Source organism: Crinia signifera, chromosome 3 (assembly GCF_055691185.1).
Source record: "Crinia signifera chromosome 3, ASM5569118v1, whole genome shotgun sequence".
Taxonomy (NCBI): Eukaryota; Metazoa; Chordata; class Amphibia; order Anura; family Myobatrachidae; genus Crinia; species Crinia signifera.
In genome coordinates, this window is record NC_139219.1 from 38,491,871 (window position 1) to 38,508,929 (window position 17,059).

The window sequence follows — 17,059 nt, forward strand, 5'->3', positions numbered from 1 at the left end:
AGTATATACAGTTTGTAGTCATAGGAGCTTAGAAATAAGATCCATTAGATTATGATCACACTCTGTCCTAAACACACAATAGATTTATCTTATTACAGGTCGGGTATCCCGTATCCGGGCATCCCGTATCCGAATTATTCCAAAAACCGTGTTTTTTTGGAATAATTCAAATATTTTTTTTGTTGTTTCCCCCCCCCCCCCCCCCAACCCTCTTTTAATACTTACCAAGTCCTCCGGCATCCATAGCAGGCCTTCAGCATCCTCTCCGGCGTCTCCAGCGGTCCCAGGAGTGCTTTGCGCGAGTGCGCGCCGGTGACGACACCGGCGCACCTGGGAACTTGCGCAAAGCACTCCTGGGACCGCTGGAGACGCCGGAGACGGTGCTGGTGGCCTGCCGTGGACGCGGAGGACTCCATGGACGCCGAGGGACCATCGGGGACCCACATGGGGCAGGTAAGTATAGCTAAAAAAAAATTATTCCAAAAACCGGAATATTCCCTTATCCGGAATGCTCGTGGTCCCGAGCATTTCGGATAAGGGATACTCAACCTGTACTAGTAAGTGCCGATGCGCCAATGTGGTTCTGTAACAACCATTGTGGTCCACAAATTACTCTCACAGTTCATTGCTGATATATCCCTTATACTATGCTCTGCTCATACATGTAACTTGTAATGTGGAACAAAAAGACTAATTTTACAATCCAAAATTTATTTTGAATACAAATGTTACGAATGAAATGAAGATCACTACAGCATAAATGCATGTGGAGAGGAAAATACATTTGCAATGCTCTAAAAGTAAAACGTAAAAAAAAATAAAAAAAAGTTCTAAAAAGTTGGGTGTTCAATGCACAGAGATGAGGCTTGTGTGAGGCTCTCAGCCACGTTGCCAATTGGGAGAGGTGGTCTTCATTTGAGCTACAGTCAGATTGAGGATTCCTAGACATATCATTTGTGCGTAACAAGGCATCCAGTTCCGAGTGCCGAGCAAGTATGTTGACTTGTCTGATGTACACCTTCATAAAATGAGCCCAAGTCACCGGCAGTACCAAAAAAGTGGTAGCCGGGTGTCATCTAATACATTCCCAAAATTTATGTACACAAATTAATACAGCAACATTTTTTTCATACCATAAGTCCCTTCTGCATAGGGATTGTTTCATTATCACCATATAAAGCTACAAAAACCCTTTCCCACCGCATAACAGACCCCACTTCTGAGCAACATCAAAGATAACATAAAATAATAAAACAAAAAATGCAATGCTCACATCTTATTTCCTTTGTTGCAACAATGTTTATTACCTGGAGAAACCTCTCTTTTCCTGAGAGATTTTTTCCATGGTTCACTTATACTGCTTTTATCATTGCAACCAGATGCCAAAAAATCATAAAGGCGGCCCTTGCGTTCAAAGGCACTGCCCCCATTTGAAGATTCGCGGCCATGAAGGCCTCTCTTTTCCTCCACTGCGGCTTCCTCATGTAAGTTTACTTTGTGTTGAGGCTTTGAATTTGTCACAAACCCACCACATGAAGCCCCCTGGATTCCATTCCTGTATAAAGGAGCTTCTCCTGTGCTATAATCCATTTGGTGAGAGCATCCTGGTGAAGGCAGAGTGCTGGTAGATGCACAGGATGCTGGGGAATTCCCTCCATTTGCATTAACAGCGAATGGGATGTTTAGATAATGGCTGCCACATTCCTGGTAAAAACAACAAGTTTGAAGACTACTGTCATCCTTAGTCATTCTAAGGCGCTTCCTATAAGGGCAATCCTGCGGCATAAACCATTCCTGGGCTGAAGTTCCTCCCAAAGAACAGGCTGAGAAACACCAGTTGTTCTGCAGTAGAATCTCGCCATGAATTCTCTTCATCAAGTTGTTGATGAGGACTGACCTTCTCAGAAACACTTCCGGGTCATCAATGAATTTTAATTTCTCCAAGGACATGTAAAGCACATGGGCTCTCTCTTCAAAGATTGATACATTCTAAATAGAGGGAAAAAACAAAAATCATGACAATTAAATTTTTGCTCCATGAAAAAGTACATTTTCAAACAACATACAATAAAATTGCAATTTACAATATGGAGGTCATTCTGGTTGGCTCTCTAAGCAGCTTTATTTCGCTGCTCAACGAGCCTTACAAATGCCCGCCCCCAGTTGCATGACGAATGTACCTGCTGGACTTTGAATGGATGTTTTGCATAAACATCCATTCAAAGGATAGCGTGCAGGCTATCGAATGACTTCTTCAGTGCTTGCAAATCTAAGTAAGTCTCTGCTGACTTAGATTTGCAGCGTCCTGCTCCTGGGCGGGCAGCTGATGTCCAGTGATGTCCGAAGTCAGCCACCCGCCCTCAGAAGGCAGGTACATGCCCGCGTTCGCGTGGGGATGCCACCGTTTTGGTGGGTACACCCAGAAAATGCATGCAAACGCACCCTGCCTCCACCATGCCCCCCCCCCCCCCCATTGCGAGCACAAAGGAGAAGCCCTGCACATGCGCATAAGCAAATATTTGCATGTGCAGAGCTTCAACATCGAACCCTTGAGTGAGTGTGAACGCACAGGTATGTTCGCAAACCAGAATGACCTCCCATGTCTGTACAAAAAAACACTCATATTCTTACACAGGATTCACAAAAACACAACCATGAGGTTTGAAGAGGTGCACCAACGGCACATACTGTATACAATGCAAAACGTCATTTTGTAGGATGAAATAATACTCATGAGAATGCAGAGTATCAATTCATTACAACGAGCAACATCAAGGCAAGAATTTGAACGAAGTGAGTTCTGCACTGGGACAACCTGTCTGGCTGCATATACAATATGTGTGTCGCTCCAAAGAATGCTATTCTGCTTTTTGGTCACTGCAGTATGTCTATAAATATGCTTTTTGTACATTTGTGTTCTGCCATGTAGTGTGCTTGTGTACACTCACTTCCAAAGCCTGCTGGTGAAGTCACATCACTATCATATACAGAACAAGGCAAAACTGTGTTGACAATTTCAGTCATTTATATACTGTAGTTTGAGCGCCTTAGTTGTGAAGGTCATCGGTATATGAGGTAGGGCTAGGGGAACACACAAATAAGTGTCGCAGGCAATTCTAGTGGTGTGCTGCAATATAAAAAGATGCTACGATAAAGGGGGGTTATCCAGAGATGATCGCTGCTCTGCTAAATTGCAGAGCCCTGCAGACAAGTATACGCCAATCAAACACAGTGAAATCCAACCCTGTGCAAGCAGGCAAAGTGCTTTGCATGGCTTGCAAAAAAAAAAAAAAAAATAGCTGGATTGATGATTAGCTGCAAAACCATTTGCAATCTGCTCGCCAACTAACAATGGGGCAGATGTATTAAGCCTTGCGAAGAGATAATCTGGAGATAAAGTGGAAGGAGATAACGCACCAGCCAATCAGCTCCCAACTGTCATATTTCATACAGAGTTGATTGGCTGGTGCGTTATCTCCTTTCACTTTATCTCCAGATTATCTCTTGACCAGGCTTAATACATATGCCCCACTATTTCATGTGTGCGCAGCATGTGCGTTTACCCAGGACCTACTCAGTGGCTGTGACAGAAACAGTCGGTTTGGGGCCAGAGCTGATGCCACACGCCTTCCCGGGGCACGCCTGCATTTTACCTCACACTCCCAGAAAATGGCCGGGTGACACCCATTAATGCCAGGTTCATGTCAATCAACTTGCGAACGGCCAGCGATAAAAGAAGTAGCATGATTTTATCGCAGGATGGCCTCATGTGTACTATGAGCTATCTGCATGCGCGGCCGATCGATTATCGGTCCGCCTGCAAATTTGCAGCTGTGCGATCCGGTCTGAATAACCACCGAAATCCCTGTAGACCGCTTCTACCCAACATGGGCATGATTTTACACAGTGAATTAAATATATAAATAAAAAAAGGAACTGTATACAGCGCTATACTCAAACTAAATATAACAACATCTGAACAGTATTCAAGGCAGAGCCTGTTCAATAGAATAGGCAACTGTACAATTCCATACAGAATAAACTTTCTACGGTTTCAAGAGGTAATACAATTCTATGCAGAACAGCAAGCTAAAAAAAAAGAGCATCATAGTAACTGTGTGTGGATTAGCTCACAATCAGTGTCTAGGTAGACAGTCAAAAGATGGATACTGAAGGCCATCATTCACTATGTCGACATTGACAAAATAGGACAATAGGACTGAGGGATAGATGTATGAAGCAGTAATAAGGGAGGAAAATTAAGGCAGAGGAGAAGTGTCCCATGGCAACCAATCAGCTGCTCTGTATAATGTTATAGTATGTAAATTATAGATGTTACTTCAGTACTGATTGGTTGCTATGGGCCACTTCCCCTCTGGCTCACTTCTCCCTTATCACTACTTCCTACTGTACATCTACCCCTGAATCACTTCACATGCAGACAAATGAGGACTAACAGGGTGGTGAGAGGTATCACTGTGCCAATATGCAACAACAAAAAGTTATTTATTTCAGTGATTTTCTGTGATCCGAAATGGTGATTACGGCGACACTTGTTTTGCTGCTAACCTTGTTGCTAGGGGACACTTTTCTATGGGAAAACCTACCATCTCTCTCTGCTAACTCCTTGATGTATCGTTCTAATCCATGTCCTCTACTAAAACATCACTATCCAATATTGGTACCACCAGCCGTAAACTATATAATAAATAGGCCTCTCTCTAAGGAGTCTGTTTACTAAAGTCTTGGAAAAAATAAAGGGGTGGAGATAAAGTAGCAGCCAACCAGCTCCTAACAGTCTTTTTCAAACACAGCCTGTGACATGGCAGTTAGGAGATGGCTGGCTGGCACTTTGAGGTAAATGTATAAAACACTGTTATGGTGGTGAAGCGATGTCAGCGCGGATAACAAGGAAGAGAAGCCTGCTATGGGGCAAGGGTGCTAAGATAGCACCTTGATAAGTGGGGCAATGTCTAAATGGTCAGCATCACTGAAATTCCAACACCTGCAGATGTCTAGTTAGAAATCTGCAGGTGTCGTTGCCCCATTGACAGCCACTGTAGTGGCTGCTGGCTCCATGGTGCACGCAGGAGATCTTGTTATAATGACAAGATCCCGCCCATGCACACTGAAACCAGTAGGGGCAGATATCCATATAATCAGCACTAGGCTAATGCGCTGTAAGTGCTGACGGCCATTTCACTCCTCTGCTCCATCTTCTTAGATGCTAATACATCTCGGTCATACTATTTCCGGGACTATGTAAAAACCGGACCCGGACAAGACCCCGGACAGCAAAATCTGCATTCCAGAGCTTGCGGTGTCTGGTCCGGGGGGTGTACTATCCAGGGGGATGCCTGCGATTGCTTTCACCAGAAACATGGGGAAGGGGATATTACAGCCTCCCTGTGTGGTCTGGACCGTTCCGGTTTTTGCAACATGCCCAGACCATACAGGGAGGCTTTATTCTCCCCCTCCTCCTCTCCCTAGTACAGCTGTTAAGTGAAGTCCCCCTGAACAGGACACCCCCGAACACCAGACCGAACGCTACAAGCTCCGAAATGCAGAGTTTGATATGCAGTCCGGGGTCTTGTCCGGGTCTGGTTTTTACCCATAGGGCTATTTCACACGCTCCAGCTCCTGCTGGGCGGCGAAACCCCGCACGGCCAAGAAGCCATGCCGCACTCAGGAGTTTAGAATGGTGGGGATGGCCACAGCCCGGCAGCCGTCCCTTCCAGTGGTGGGATCTGGCTGCAAGCGGGCGGCCGGGCCGTGGCCGTCCCGTGTGAATGGACACGATTGTGTCCATTACTAACTACGGTGTCCGGCACGGCTTTTCACCGTGCGGGGTTTCACCGCCCGGCTGGAGCCGGAGTGTGTGAAATAGCCCATACCCTACTGTTCGTCCCGATAAAGAGGCGAAGCGAAAAGACCTATCTGCTATTGTACATTTACCCCTTCATCGCCGTCAACTTTATTTCTCTCCAAGATTTAGTACATACAGTAGACTCTGTCTCTGGATACTTTTAATACTGTTATCCGTGTTTCCTATACATTTATGTTAGAATTCACAACTAATTTCCATTCCATTACTGTATCTATGGAAGAAAAATCACTGTATAAATAAAATAATCCTGTATTTATATAGAAGGAGCCATTTAGTAAAATCCTTTACGGTAATCCTTGCAGGGGAAAAATGCATTAAATCTATTATAATAAGTGCCACATTAAACATGATGCAAAGATTTATGTGTCGGATACACTAAGCCACAGTACACATATCTCCCTCGTATGCAGGAAATAGTGAAAGTAGGGGAATTAAGTGCCATCTCCATTAAATTTATAGCAAAATGCAAAAAGATTGGGAAACATTTCAAAGTGTAATAAAATGTTAGTTGCCTGTATATTATATATATGCTAAGCTGAAAGACCACTACAGGTAAGAAACAGTGCAATTCCTCCTTTGTGCAATACGTGTTGTCCTTGGAAGTACTGTATAAGGGGTATATACTGTATATACTAGAAGTGAAGATGTTGCCCATAGATCAGGAATGGGGAACCTTTTTCATCGCAAGGGCCATTTGTAATGTGTAAAAATCCTTTAGGGGCCATATCTACATTAGGCACTTACAAATTCCTCTGCTGCACGCGTCCCACGCACCGGCTGGCAGCTTCACCCTTCCAGCTGCTGCTGATTAAATCGCCTCTCGCGAGAACCCCCCCTTTCTTGAATCCCGGGCAAGACATCGGGCGGATGGGCGGACCAGTCAAACTGGCTACGGGGACCGTTTACGGCCTGCGGGACGGAGGTTCCCCACCCCTGCCATAGATAAATAAGTGTAATCCGATTGATTGTTATGGGCCACATCGTCACTTCTATAAACACGCACTGTAGTAAATATAGCCCTAAGCCGTTATCTGTGTAATACAATTACATGTAGAAATATGTTCTGTGAGCGGAGGGCCGTTTTACAAGGGCATAAAATATGTATGTGATAAAACATGCGCATATCTTATGCTGGGTGAACATTCCCCCATTAGCTTGCTATGCTCTGTAATTGATCATTATTATTATAATGCAGAGTTCGCAATAAGCACCAGTATAAAGGGAGAATTTGGGCACTTGCCATTCTGGATCTGCAGTTACAAATGTATTTATTTACAGTTTCTTATATAGCGCAGCAGATTCCGTTGCGCTTTACAATAGTAGACAGTGATAAAACAAACTGGGTAACAACAGACAGACTTGGGGGTTAGAGGGCCCTGCAGCAAGCTTACAATCTATAGGGAAATGTGTACACTGTTAACTCATTGGCACATATGTTATGAATGCTACTGTACATAGCATTACCCGAACTCTGCATTTTGAGGCTAATTTAGAATTACATATGATTTGGCTGCATCTGTGGTAGAATGGTATAGTTGTGAGCCATTGCAAATAGCCACCTGTATGGGTATGGATCATTGAATAGACACCAACTAGGTCGACACCATTAGGTCAACATGCATGAAGATCAACATGACTAAAGGTCGGCATGACTGAAGTTTGACAGGGCCATTATGTCAACACAAGCATATGGTCGACATGGGGAAGGCAACAGTCAAAAGTTTTTTTCACTTTTTTTTTTACCCGAATGTCGACACAGTCAACATGGACACTAAAACGTAGCACCGCACCCCCTCGCATGACTTGCTTGCTTCGGCACAGTGCCTCGCTACACCCGAGACACTACTTTATTTTGTTAAGCAGCGAATATACACAGCCTAGCAAGCAAGTCTGAATTATCCCGACAAAGAGAAAAGTCTGCTGATGGAAAATTTGCAGTTAACCTGATGTTTGCACTTTGCTTGTATTTGACTGCAGTATGTGACATGGGATGAACATTCCTGAAGTTATGGCAATATGGAGAGGACAACATATAACAAATAAATTATACTGGTACTTCCTCATGTTTGCGGCCACAGCTTACGCCAGTTACGTTAGCCGCTTTCAGAATAGCACCATTGTCCCCTCGCGGGTTTGCTTCGCTCGTCAAGCTTTGGGCTCGGTGCCTCGCTCCACTCCGCTTGCCACAACTTTACTAAAGGTAATAGATGGTGGCGTGGACCCAAGGTGGTGCAGGTTACGCTACGTAAGTTCTGTCGGGTAAGCTGTGGCCGTAAAGATGAGGAAGTAACTATACTTTTTCAAAAACATTAAGTTTCTTTTAATAGAGATTGTTTCTGATAACATGTACAGAACCTGAAAAAAAGCTTTGGCAAGAAATATTTCCCCATATGTCCATGTAATATACATAAAGCACATACTGTATCTGCACTGATCTGAATTCTGCCAGAAGAATAAACTTGCAGTTAGACTATAACAAAAAATACTATAAAAGTCATTGTATTTCCAGAGAAGCGAACACAAAGCCTTCTGGAAAATATCAAGAATAAGTTGGACTCAAAGGACTCTATGAAGATGGAAAATTGCCAAAGATGACACATGAGGTGCCATAGACTTAGATGGAAAATTCTCCACCAAGTAAGTACTGGTGGGACCAGGGCAGAGATCTGAGACATTTCCGGCCACACCAGCACTAAGGAAATAAAAAAAAAAGTCCTTGGTAATTTCACTCTCCGATTCCTTTTCTTTATTTTTATTTTATTTTCTTGTAACATTACCGACATGGTAGTCTGGAGTTCATCACTGAACGGCCAGATTAGTACAGTTCATTCCTATGCAGTCATACTACAGTCACACGCAGAAGCAACAGTTTTAACTTTTTATTGTCTTGATCCATACACACAATGGCCTCTATTGTGAGTTATTGTAAATGCAGGCCAAAAGCCAACGGAATTTGCACAAATGAAAACAGATTTGCCGACTTCTCACAGCACCCTTCCAGAAGACAAAGAGGGGAACTACGTGAAGCTGTGGTGAGCAGGACTTAGGGCCTAATTCAAACTTGATTGCTGTTGTGTAAAATTGCAAAGGACTGCGATCAGGCTGCCCAGGCCACACCTGTGTTTTCTCTGACACTCCCAGAAATGGCCGGTTTCCACCCTTAAAATGGCGGGGTGGAGAACGGTGATAGCATGCTGCGCACTGCTCCTCTATCTGGCCTGGCTTGCTTTAAGACCCCTCCCTATTTCTGCAGTTTCACAGACCTTAAGGTGAGATGTACTAAGCCTAAAAAAGTAATACAATGGAGTGTAATACACAACAACCAATCAACTGTCATATTTCAAACCCTGTCTGTGACATTGCAGCTAGGAGCTGATTGGATGTTGGCTAATCACTCTCCATTTTATCACTTTTAAACCTTAGTGCATCTTGTCCTCTGGGAGAGTCTACAAAGGTGAATTAAAGTGTCCTGTTGACAACAGCAGAGGCAGCCATTGTGTGTAAAGAATTGGTTGCAAAATGGGTATAAATGACTAAAATATGCTAAAAGAAAGTCATGAATGTTGGACTGCAACAGAAAACAATATGGCGCCTCCACTGTGTGTAAATAAAAATCTTTACAAATCAAAGACAAAAAAAAAATCAACCGGTCAATTAGAATAAAAAATATATTTTAATCTGTATAGGGAAAATCCTGAATAAAGATGCACGAAATGCCCATGAAATCAATGTATGTTTATTTTCCACTGAATGTGGGTATGTCTCACACGTAATGAGAGATGGGTGGGGTAGGTGAGTGGTGGGTCTATTCCATCTGTTCTGACAACCGCCATGATGTCATGTGCATAATTGCCAGTATTTGAGAATATATTCCAGGGAGGCTTCTCTCCTGGGAAGGTCTATGTGTAGCCCACACACGCCAGGCAGCGCATGTTTGTATAAGCATTTCCTAAGTGATGTTTATGAGTGAAGTGAACAAAAGTGTTAAACATTGAATCAAAAACTTGGAAGCAGAGGATTCAAATTCACATCTGAACTGATGGAAGTGTTGGATGGAGAATCTTGGCTGACCTGAGACCTTGTACAAGATGTCCTACCTAATGACAAAAAGTGACGATAACCAACCCCTTGCGGGGACAATTATCTGGGAGGAGGGGGACAGGTCCAAGCTCTCTAGTCACAGTCATTACAAAAATGTCAATGTACTATACCATTTCTTGAGGTAACCATGAGAAAAAGGTTTACATCAAGTTTACGGCGAGGTGATCCGAAGCAAAGGAAAATGGCTTGAGTAGTTGTGGGATATAGGCAAAATGCTACCCATGTTGGTCCAAAAAAGCCCCCCACCCCGCCCCCATATGCGTCTATTTCAAAACTTGGGCCTGTCCCTACAAATCATGTCAGTGGGCACGGGTCTGAGGTAATATAAATTACAGGTAAACTTGTCTCTTCATAAAAGCTGATTTATTTGGTGAGAAAAAAAAAAACACTTAAGGGTACTTGTTTCCTGGAACGGCGCCCATCGCAGGCATCGCATGTACATCGCGAGCCCGTGAGGGGCGGCGGTACGCGTCCTCCGACCTTTTCATACCCCCACTATCCACGTCAGCGTGGAGTTGAGAATAGAAAGTGTGGCGAGCGCAGCGAGCCACCGAGCCCGAAGCGTGGCGAGCGGATGCGGAATACGAGACCGAAGCGTGGCGAGTGCAGCGAGCCCCGCGAGGGGACGCGAAATACATGTTAAGTAATCCGTGTCCGCTCGCCACGCTTCGGGAGCGTGTTCTGCGTCCCCTCGCCATGCTTCGGGCTCGGTGGCCATTTCACACTTCAGGGTGGGTATTTGGGGTCTGTGGGCCATTTAACATTGTTCCCTATGTGAAATTGGGTCAATTGGGCCATTTAACATTGTTTCCTATGTAAAATCGCGGTAATCGCGTTGGTCGCATTGCTTGCGATTTTTTGGCCGCATGCGATGCGACCGACGCAATTTTTTTCCTTGCGATGCCTAAGATCAAAATCGTGGGCGCCGTTCTAGGAAACAAGTACCCACTTAAGTGACTGCAGCCATAGCAACCCATGGAGCTAGCAGTATGGTTAGAGACCTATCCCCTACCTCCTATATGGAGCTCTTGTGACTGGTCTTACAAGCCGAGTGTCAGTTTATACCCTATGTGAGCACTCTGTTGAAGCTGCCACAAGATAAAAGATTAGATCATATATCTCCTGTTTATGTAGAGCCCTTGGAGAAGCAGCAAGCACATGAGTCAGTCATAATACAGTATACTGCACTACACTGGCTATAATAAACCTATGAAGTGAGGTCATTATCGCACTCTGAACATTATCTTCTATGCACTGTACAGTCTCTTGTCATGTCTCTGAAGACTGGCACTGGGACTGCATGAATGTGCTCAGTATGTGTTTGTATGTGTAGGTATATAATGGATTGATTGCTACAGTGTCTTGTTATTGAATATATTTCTGCTTATGCATCTGGAAAAAATAAAATTAATTAAACAATAAAAACAATTTTAAATATTAAGCAAAAAACGGAAAATCTGTTTAAAACATTAATATTTTTGCAGAGAATGAAATGTATTATTTATTTATTACTAGTAAAGGAACGTATGTGCTGGGTCAACTCAGTCTACCAATTGCTACGCCCTCTCCTGCTCCCTTCTCTATCCACTGATCTGTCCCTCCCCACCGCCAAGCTCTGTCAGTACCATTACCACACACCTCTAGTATACCTGCCTATCATTACCACACATCTCTAGTATACCTGCCTATCATTACCACACACCTCTAGTATACCTGCCTATCATTACCACACGCCTCTAGTATACCTGCCTATCATTACCACGCACCTCTAGTATACCTGCCTATCATTACCACGCACCTCTAGTATACCTGCCTATCATTACCACGCACCTCTAGTATACCTGCCTACTATTACCACACACCTCTAGTATACCTGCCTATCATTACCACACCTCTAGTATAACTGCCTATCATTACCACACCTCTAGTATAACTGCCTATCATTACCACACGCCTCTAGTATACCTGCCTATCATTACCACACACCTCTAGTATACCTGCCTATCATTACCACACGCCTCTAGTATACCTGCCTATCATTACCACACACCTCTAGTATACCTGCCTATCATTACCACACACCTCTAGTATACCTGCCTATCATTACCACACACCTCTAGTATACCTGCCTATCATTACCACACGCATCTAGTATACCTGCCTATCATTACCACACGCATCTAGTATACCTGCCTATCATTACCACACACATCTAGTATACCTGCCTATCATTACCACACACCTCTAGTATACCTGCCTATCATTACCACACACCTCTAGTATACCTGCCTATCATTACCACACACCTCTAGTATACCTGCCATCATTACCACACACCTCTAGTATACCTGCCTATCATTGCCACACGCCTCTAGTATACCTGCCTATCATCACCACACACCTCTAGTATACCTGCCTATCATTACCACACACCTCTATTATACCTGCCTATCATTACCACACCTCTAGTATACCTGCCTATCATTACCACACCTCTAGTATACCTGCAAATCATTACCACACCTCTAGTATACCAGCCTACTATTACCACACACCTCTAGTATACCTGCCTATCATTACCATACACCTCTAGTATACCTGCCTATCATTACCACACACCTCTAGTATACCTGCCTATCATTACCACACCTCTAGTATACCTGCAAATCATTACCACACCTCTAGTATACCAGCCTACTATTACCACACACCTCTAGTATACCTGCCTATCATTACCACACACCGCTAGTATACCAGCCTACTATTACCACACACCTCTAGTATACCTGCCTATCATTACAACACACCTCTAGTATACCTGCCTATCATTACCACACACCTCTAGTATACCTGCCTATCATTACCACACACCTCTAGTATACCTGCCTATCATTACCACACACCTCTAGTATACCTGCCTATCATTACCACACGCCTCTAGTATACCTGCCTATCATTACCACACACATCTAATATACCCGCATATCATTACCACACACCTCTAGTATACCTGCCTATCATTACCACACACCTCTAGTATACCTGCCTATAATTACCACACACCTCTGGTATACCTGCCTATCATTACCACACGCCTCTACTATACCTGCCTATCATTACCACACACAACTCTAGTATACCTGCCTATCATTACCACACACATCTAGTATACCTGCCTATCATTACCACACCTCTAGTATACCTGCAAATCATTACCACACCTCTAGTATACCTGCCTATAATTACCACACACCTCTAGTATACCTGCCTATCATTACCACACCTCTAGTATACCTGCCTATCATTACCACCTGCCTATCATTACCACACCTCTAGTATACCTGCCTATAATTACCACACACCTCTAGTATACCTGCCTATCATTACCACACACCTCTAGTATACCTGCCTATCATTACCACGCACCTCTAGTATACCTGCCTATCCAAAAATATGCTGGTAGGCTAATTGACTCCGAACAAAATTAACCCTAGAATGCTTGTGAGTGCGTGTGCATGTGGTAGGGGAAATAGATTGTAAGCTCCACTGGGGCAGGGACTGATGTGAATGTTCAACTATTTCCTGTAAAGCGCTGCGGAATATGTATGTGCTATATAAGAAACTGTTACTATTAATAAATTATGCCATTAAAGTATATTTTTGTGCAGAGAAAAAAAGGTGTGACATTATAAATACATATTCAAATATATTCAGTGTATATTCAAGCTGCAATCTACAAATGCTGTCATATGCTAACATTGCGGGAAAATAATCAATAAAAGCAGAAAAGAAACAGTTGCGATGATGTATCAAAGTAAGTAAAAAAGACAAAACATACTTTATGACTACAGCTGCTGAGCGGCAGATGATAATCCTCTTCTACATATTTCCTTTTAAAGTAAGCGCTCTTGGAAGCTGTTTTTGGATGTGAAATTCCCCTGTAATGTGATTCTGTGGTAATAAATCAGATATGACAGATGACATGCAGTTCGCCTGAGGTTCTCCAAATAAATTTGTTTTCTAACACACAACAGAATATACCATGGCACACAGTGATCTTGCATTTCTTTGTTACACATCTAGAAGCGTAATACTCTACTGAAAGAACCAATAGAGGAAATGTCAGTCAGACCATATCAAAAAGCAGTTGACAAATGGCATATTAACAGTAATGTAATTTAATAAATACTCAGACAAGCACTGCACTCGTTCACTGCAAAATACGCTATATTCTACGCTGGAGATTATTAATTCCTAATGGAGTAACAAGGGTGAGTCCCTATTACAGTGGTTACCAGGCCGGTCGGACTCCCATGTGGGTTAGCAGGATGGTTGGTCTCTGAAGTGGGTTACCAGGATGGTTGGGCTCCCATGTGGATTACCAGGCTGGTAGGGCTCCCATGTTAGTTACCAGCCTGGTTGGGCTCCCATGTGGGTTACCAGACTGGTCAGGCTCCCATGTGGTTTACCAGGCTGGTTGGGCTCCCATGTGGGTTACCAGGCAGGTAGGGCTCCCATGTGGGTTACCAGGCTGGTAGGGCTCCCATGTGGGTTACCAGGCTGGTAGGGCTCCCATGTGGGTTACCAGGCTGGTTGGGCTCCCATGTGGGTTACCAGGCTGGTAGGGCTCCCATGTGGGTTACCAGGCTGGTCGGGCTCCCATGTGGGTCACCAGGCTGGTTGGGCTTCCCTGTGGGTTACCAGGCTGGTCGGGCTCCCATGTGGGTCACCAGGCTGGTCGGGCTCCCATGTGGGTTACCACGCTGGTCGGGCTCCCATTCCACCCAAAATCTCTAACTCAAAATCTCTAACTCACAAAACATAATTTCCCATAACTTAATTTCCTAAAGAACTTTAATGAACGAAATGGGAATTGGTACCTACATTTGTTTTACCATATATGGGGATTTTTAGTATAGCCTTAGCAACCTTCAGAGCATATCGTTGATTGATTGGTGCCTTACTGCATGCAATATAGCAATGACATATACATAGATTTCCTGAACAAACCGGTCTTAAGGCCCCATACACTACGCAATTCCACTGTAATTTTGGCTCTTTTCCTGTGATTGTAGTGCTCAATCGCAGGGAAAGAGCCCAAATTGCAGGTGAATGACAGGAGGTCCGATGCGAAGCTTGGTCCCGTGCGCATCGTACTGGATCCTCTGAGTCACACTGGCAGGAGAAGTAATCTGCAGGCTTGGTTGGGATCCCATGGGATAGATCGCATGCAAAAGGATCACATGCAAAATATCCTATCGCATGCGATCCTGACTCCCGGGAAGGTCTTGGGCGGCTCAAGGGGGCATTGCATAATGTATGGGGACATTTAGAGGCTGATTCAGACCTGACTGCTAGTGCGGGAAGTCACAGTGGACTGCGAGGAGAAAGCCGCCGGCCAGCCAGAAAGAGAAAAATGCCCCTTACTGAGTTACAAGGGAATGGCTAACGGATCGCTAACCGCTATCACCTCACAAATCCATAAGCAATTCCTGAACCTTGGAACTCGATTTGTGAATTCTCTAAATAATGGTCAAGTCTGAATCAGGCCCTCAGATCCCCTGGTGTTTAGAAAGTGCAAAATACGAAATGAAAAGAGACTGAAAATGTGTGTCAAGTGGCGAGTGCCACAGTTGCGGTTGGGTGAAGGCACAGTATACAGGGTTGTGCAGGAATATTAGTGTAAGTTAGTGTAACGTGGTGATATTTGGTGGCACATCGCTACAAATGGCTTGAAGAAAGTAAAGATTTGCACTTTACCAATATGGACTATAAGATTTTTTTTAATTGTAAATACTGTACATTTATTAGCACATACTCTGAGTCAGTAACTATGTAACTTGCTCTCACAAGCCCTAAAAACACACCCTGTTGGGCTTGCCTATGAAGGTTTATATATTTCTATATTTTGGTCCCCGATCTGCACAAGCCCATATGATTGTCACAGTCAGACCCAAACAATTTGTAGAAGAAAAGCAACTAGGCCTGAGTCACAAGCACGTATTACCTGTCACCGATCTGCGCCTTTATGCATATACGACTACAAAGGTTTTCCCTTGCATACATCTATGCGGCTGTTCGAAGATCCCCACTTTTAGTGCCACCGGTTGCACCACTGAAACTTGCTCCAGCTCTATTGCAGGTGCAGGCTCTCAGTCTGACCATGGCCCAACGGCCGCCGTTGTCCCCCCAACAGGACACTGTTGGGACACAGGAGGGGCAGCGGGATAGTCACACAAAAAAGTGACCATGGAAATTGGGACAGCTGGAACATATGTCAGCAGACAAATTGGGGCGAGCACTAACAGATTCCTCCCAGGAACTCCATCACCTTCCCACAACATCTGACACTGCCTCCTCCGATCCCAACAGCCACTTTGGGCCAGATGCATCAAGCTTGAAAAAGTGATAAAGTGGAGAGTGATAAACAACCAGCCAATCAGCTCCCACCTGACATTTTTCAAACCCAGCTTGTAACATGGCAGGCAGGAGCTGATTGACTGGCTTTTTATCACTCTCCACTTTATCATTTTTGGAAGCTTGATACATCTGGCCCATGTGTGTGTATGCTGTGAAACACGTGTGCTGTAGGGGTTTCCAGACACACGCAGTTGTAAATTAACACTCACGTGTGTGGAATATTGGCATTGTGTGCTACTCCGAATAAGGCTCATTGTCTTTCAGGTTGTAGAGGCACTATATCACTGTCTAGTCGGCAATACAGTATTCTACAATATGCCACATACAGATCACTTTCAAAATAAAATCACCAAACTGAAATAACAAAAAGTGATTGGCTAATGCAGCAATCAGATCTATAATGAGGGTTAGTTAAGAAACGTGGGAAATGCACTGTGTTCCCCAACCTCCACCTGTTGTTCAGACTGTTACAGTTACATTCCACTGAATGGAGGCCGTGACATTATTTATTTTACAGTGTAGTGCGCAGCAGGATCACTGCCAAGTCAGCACAGGAAATTTTCTATGGTCTGAAACTATGGTCAGGTCACAGACTGGCTACGGGATGTATTTGTGAATGGTCTGTGCAACAGAACTGGTTTTCTGGACCAT

General features: G+C 44.1%; 1 protein-coding gene across 4 annotated transcripts in view; it reads right to left on the reverse strand.

The window, feature by feature from the left end:
* Positions 1-576: 576 nt before the first annotated feature.
* SERTAD4 (SERTA domain containing 4) overlaps positions 577-17,059 on the reverse strand; it is a 63,928-nt gene continuing 47,445 nt past the window's right edge. For 2 of the 4 annotated variants that reach the window (XM_083175660.1, XM_083175659.1), the window contains exons 3-4: positions 13,827-13,939; positions 577-1,989 (exon numbers count right to left, since the gene is read on the reverse strand). In XM_083175660.1, the coding sequence (XP_083031786.1) occupies positions 1,270-1,989; positions 13,827-13,939 (833 nt within the window). In that variant the 3' untranslated portion in view covers positions 577-1,269. The remainder of the gene's footprint in view (positions 1,990-13,826; positions 13,940-17,059) is intronic. The other 2 variants (XM_083175658.1, XM_083175661.1) reach the window with 2 other exon arrangements.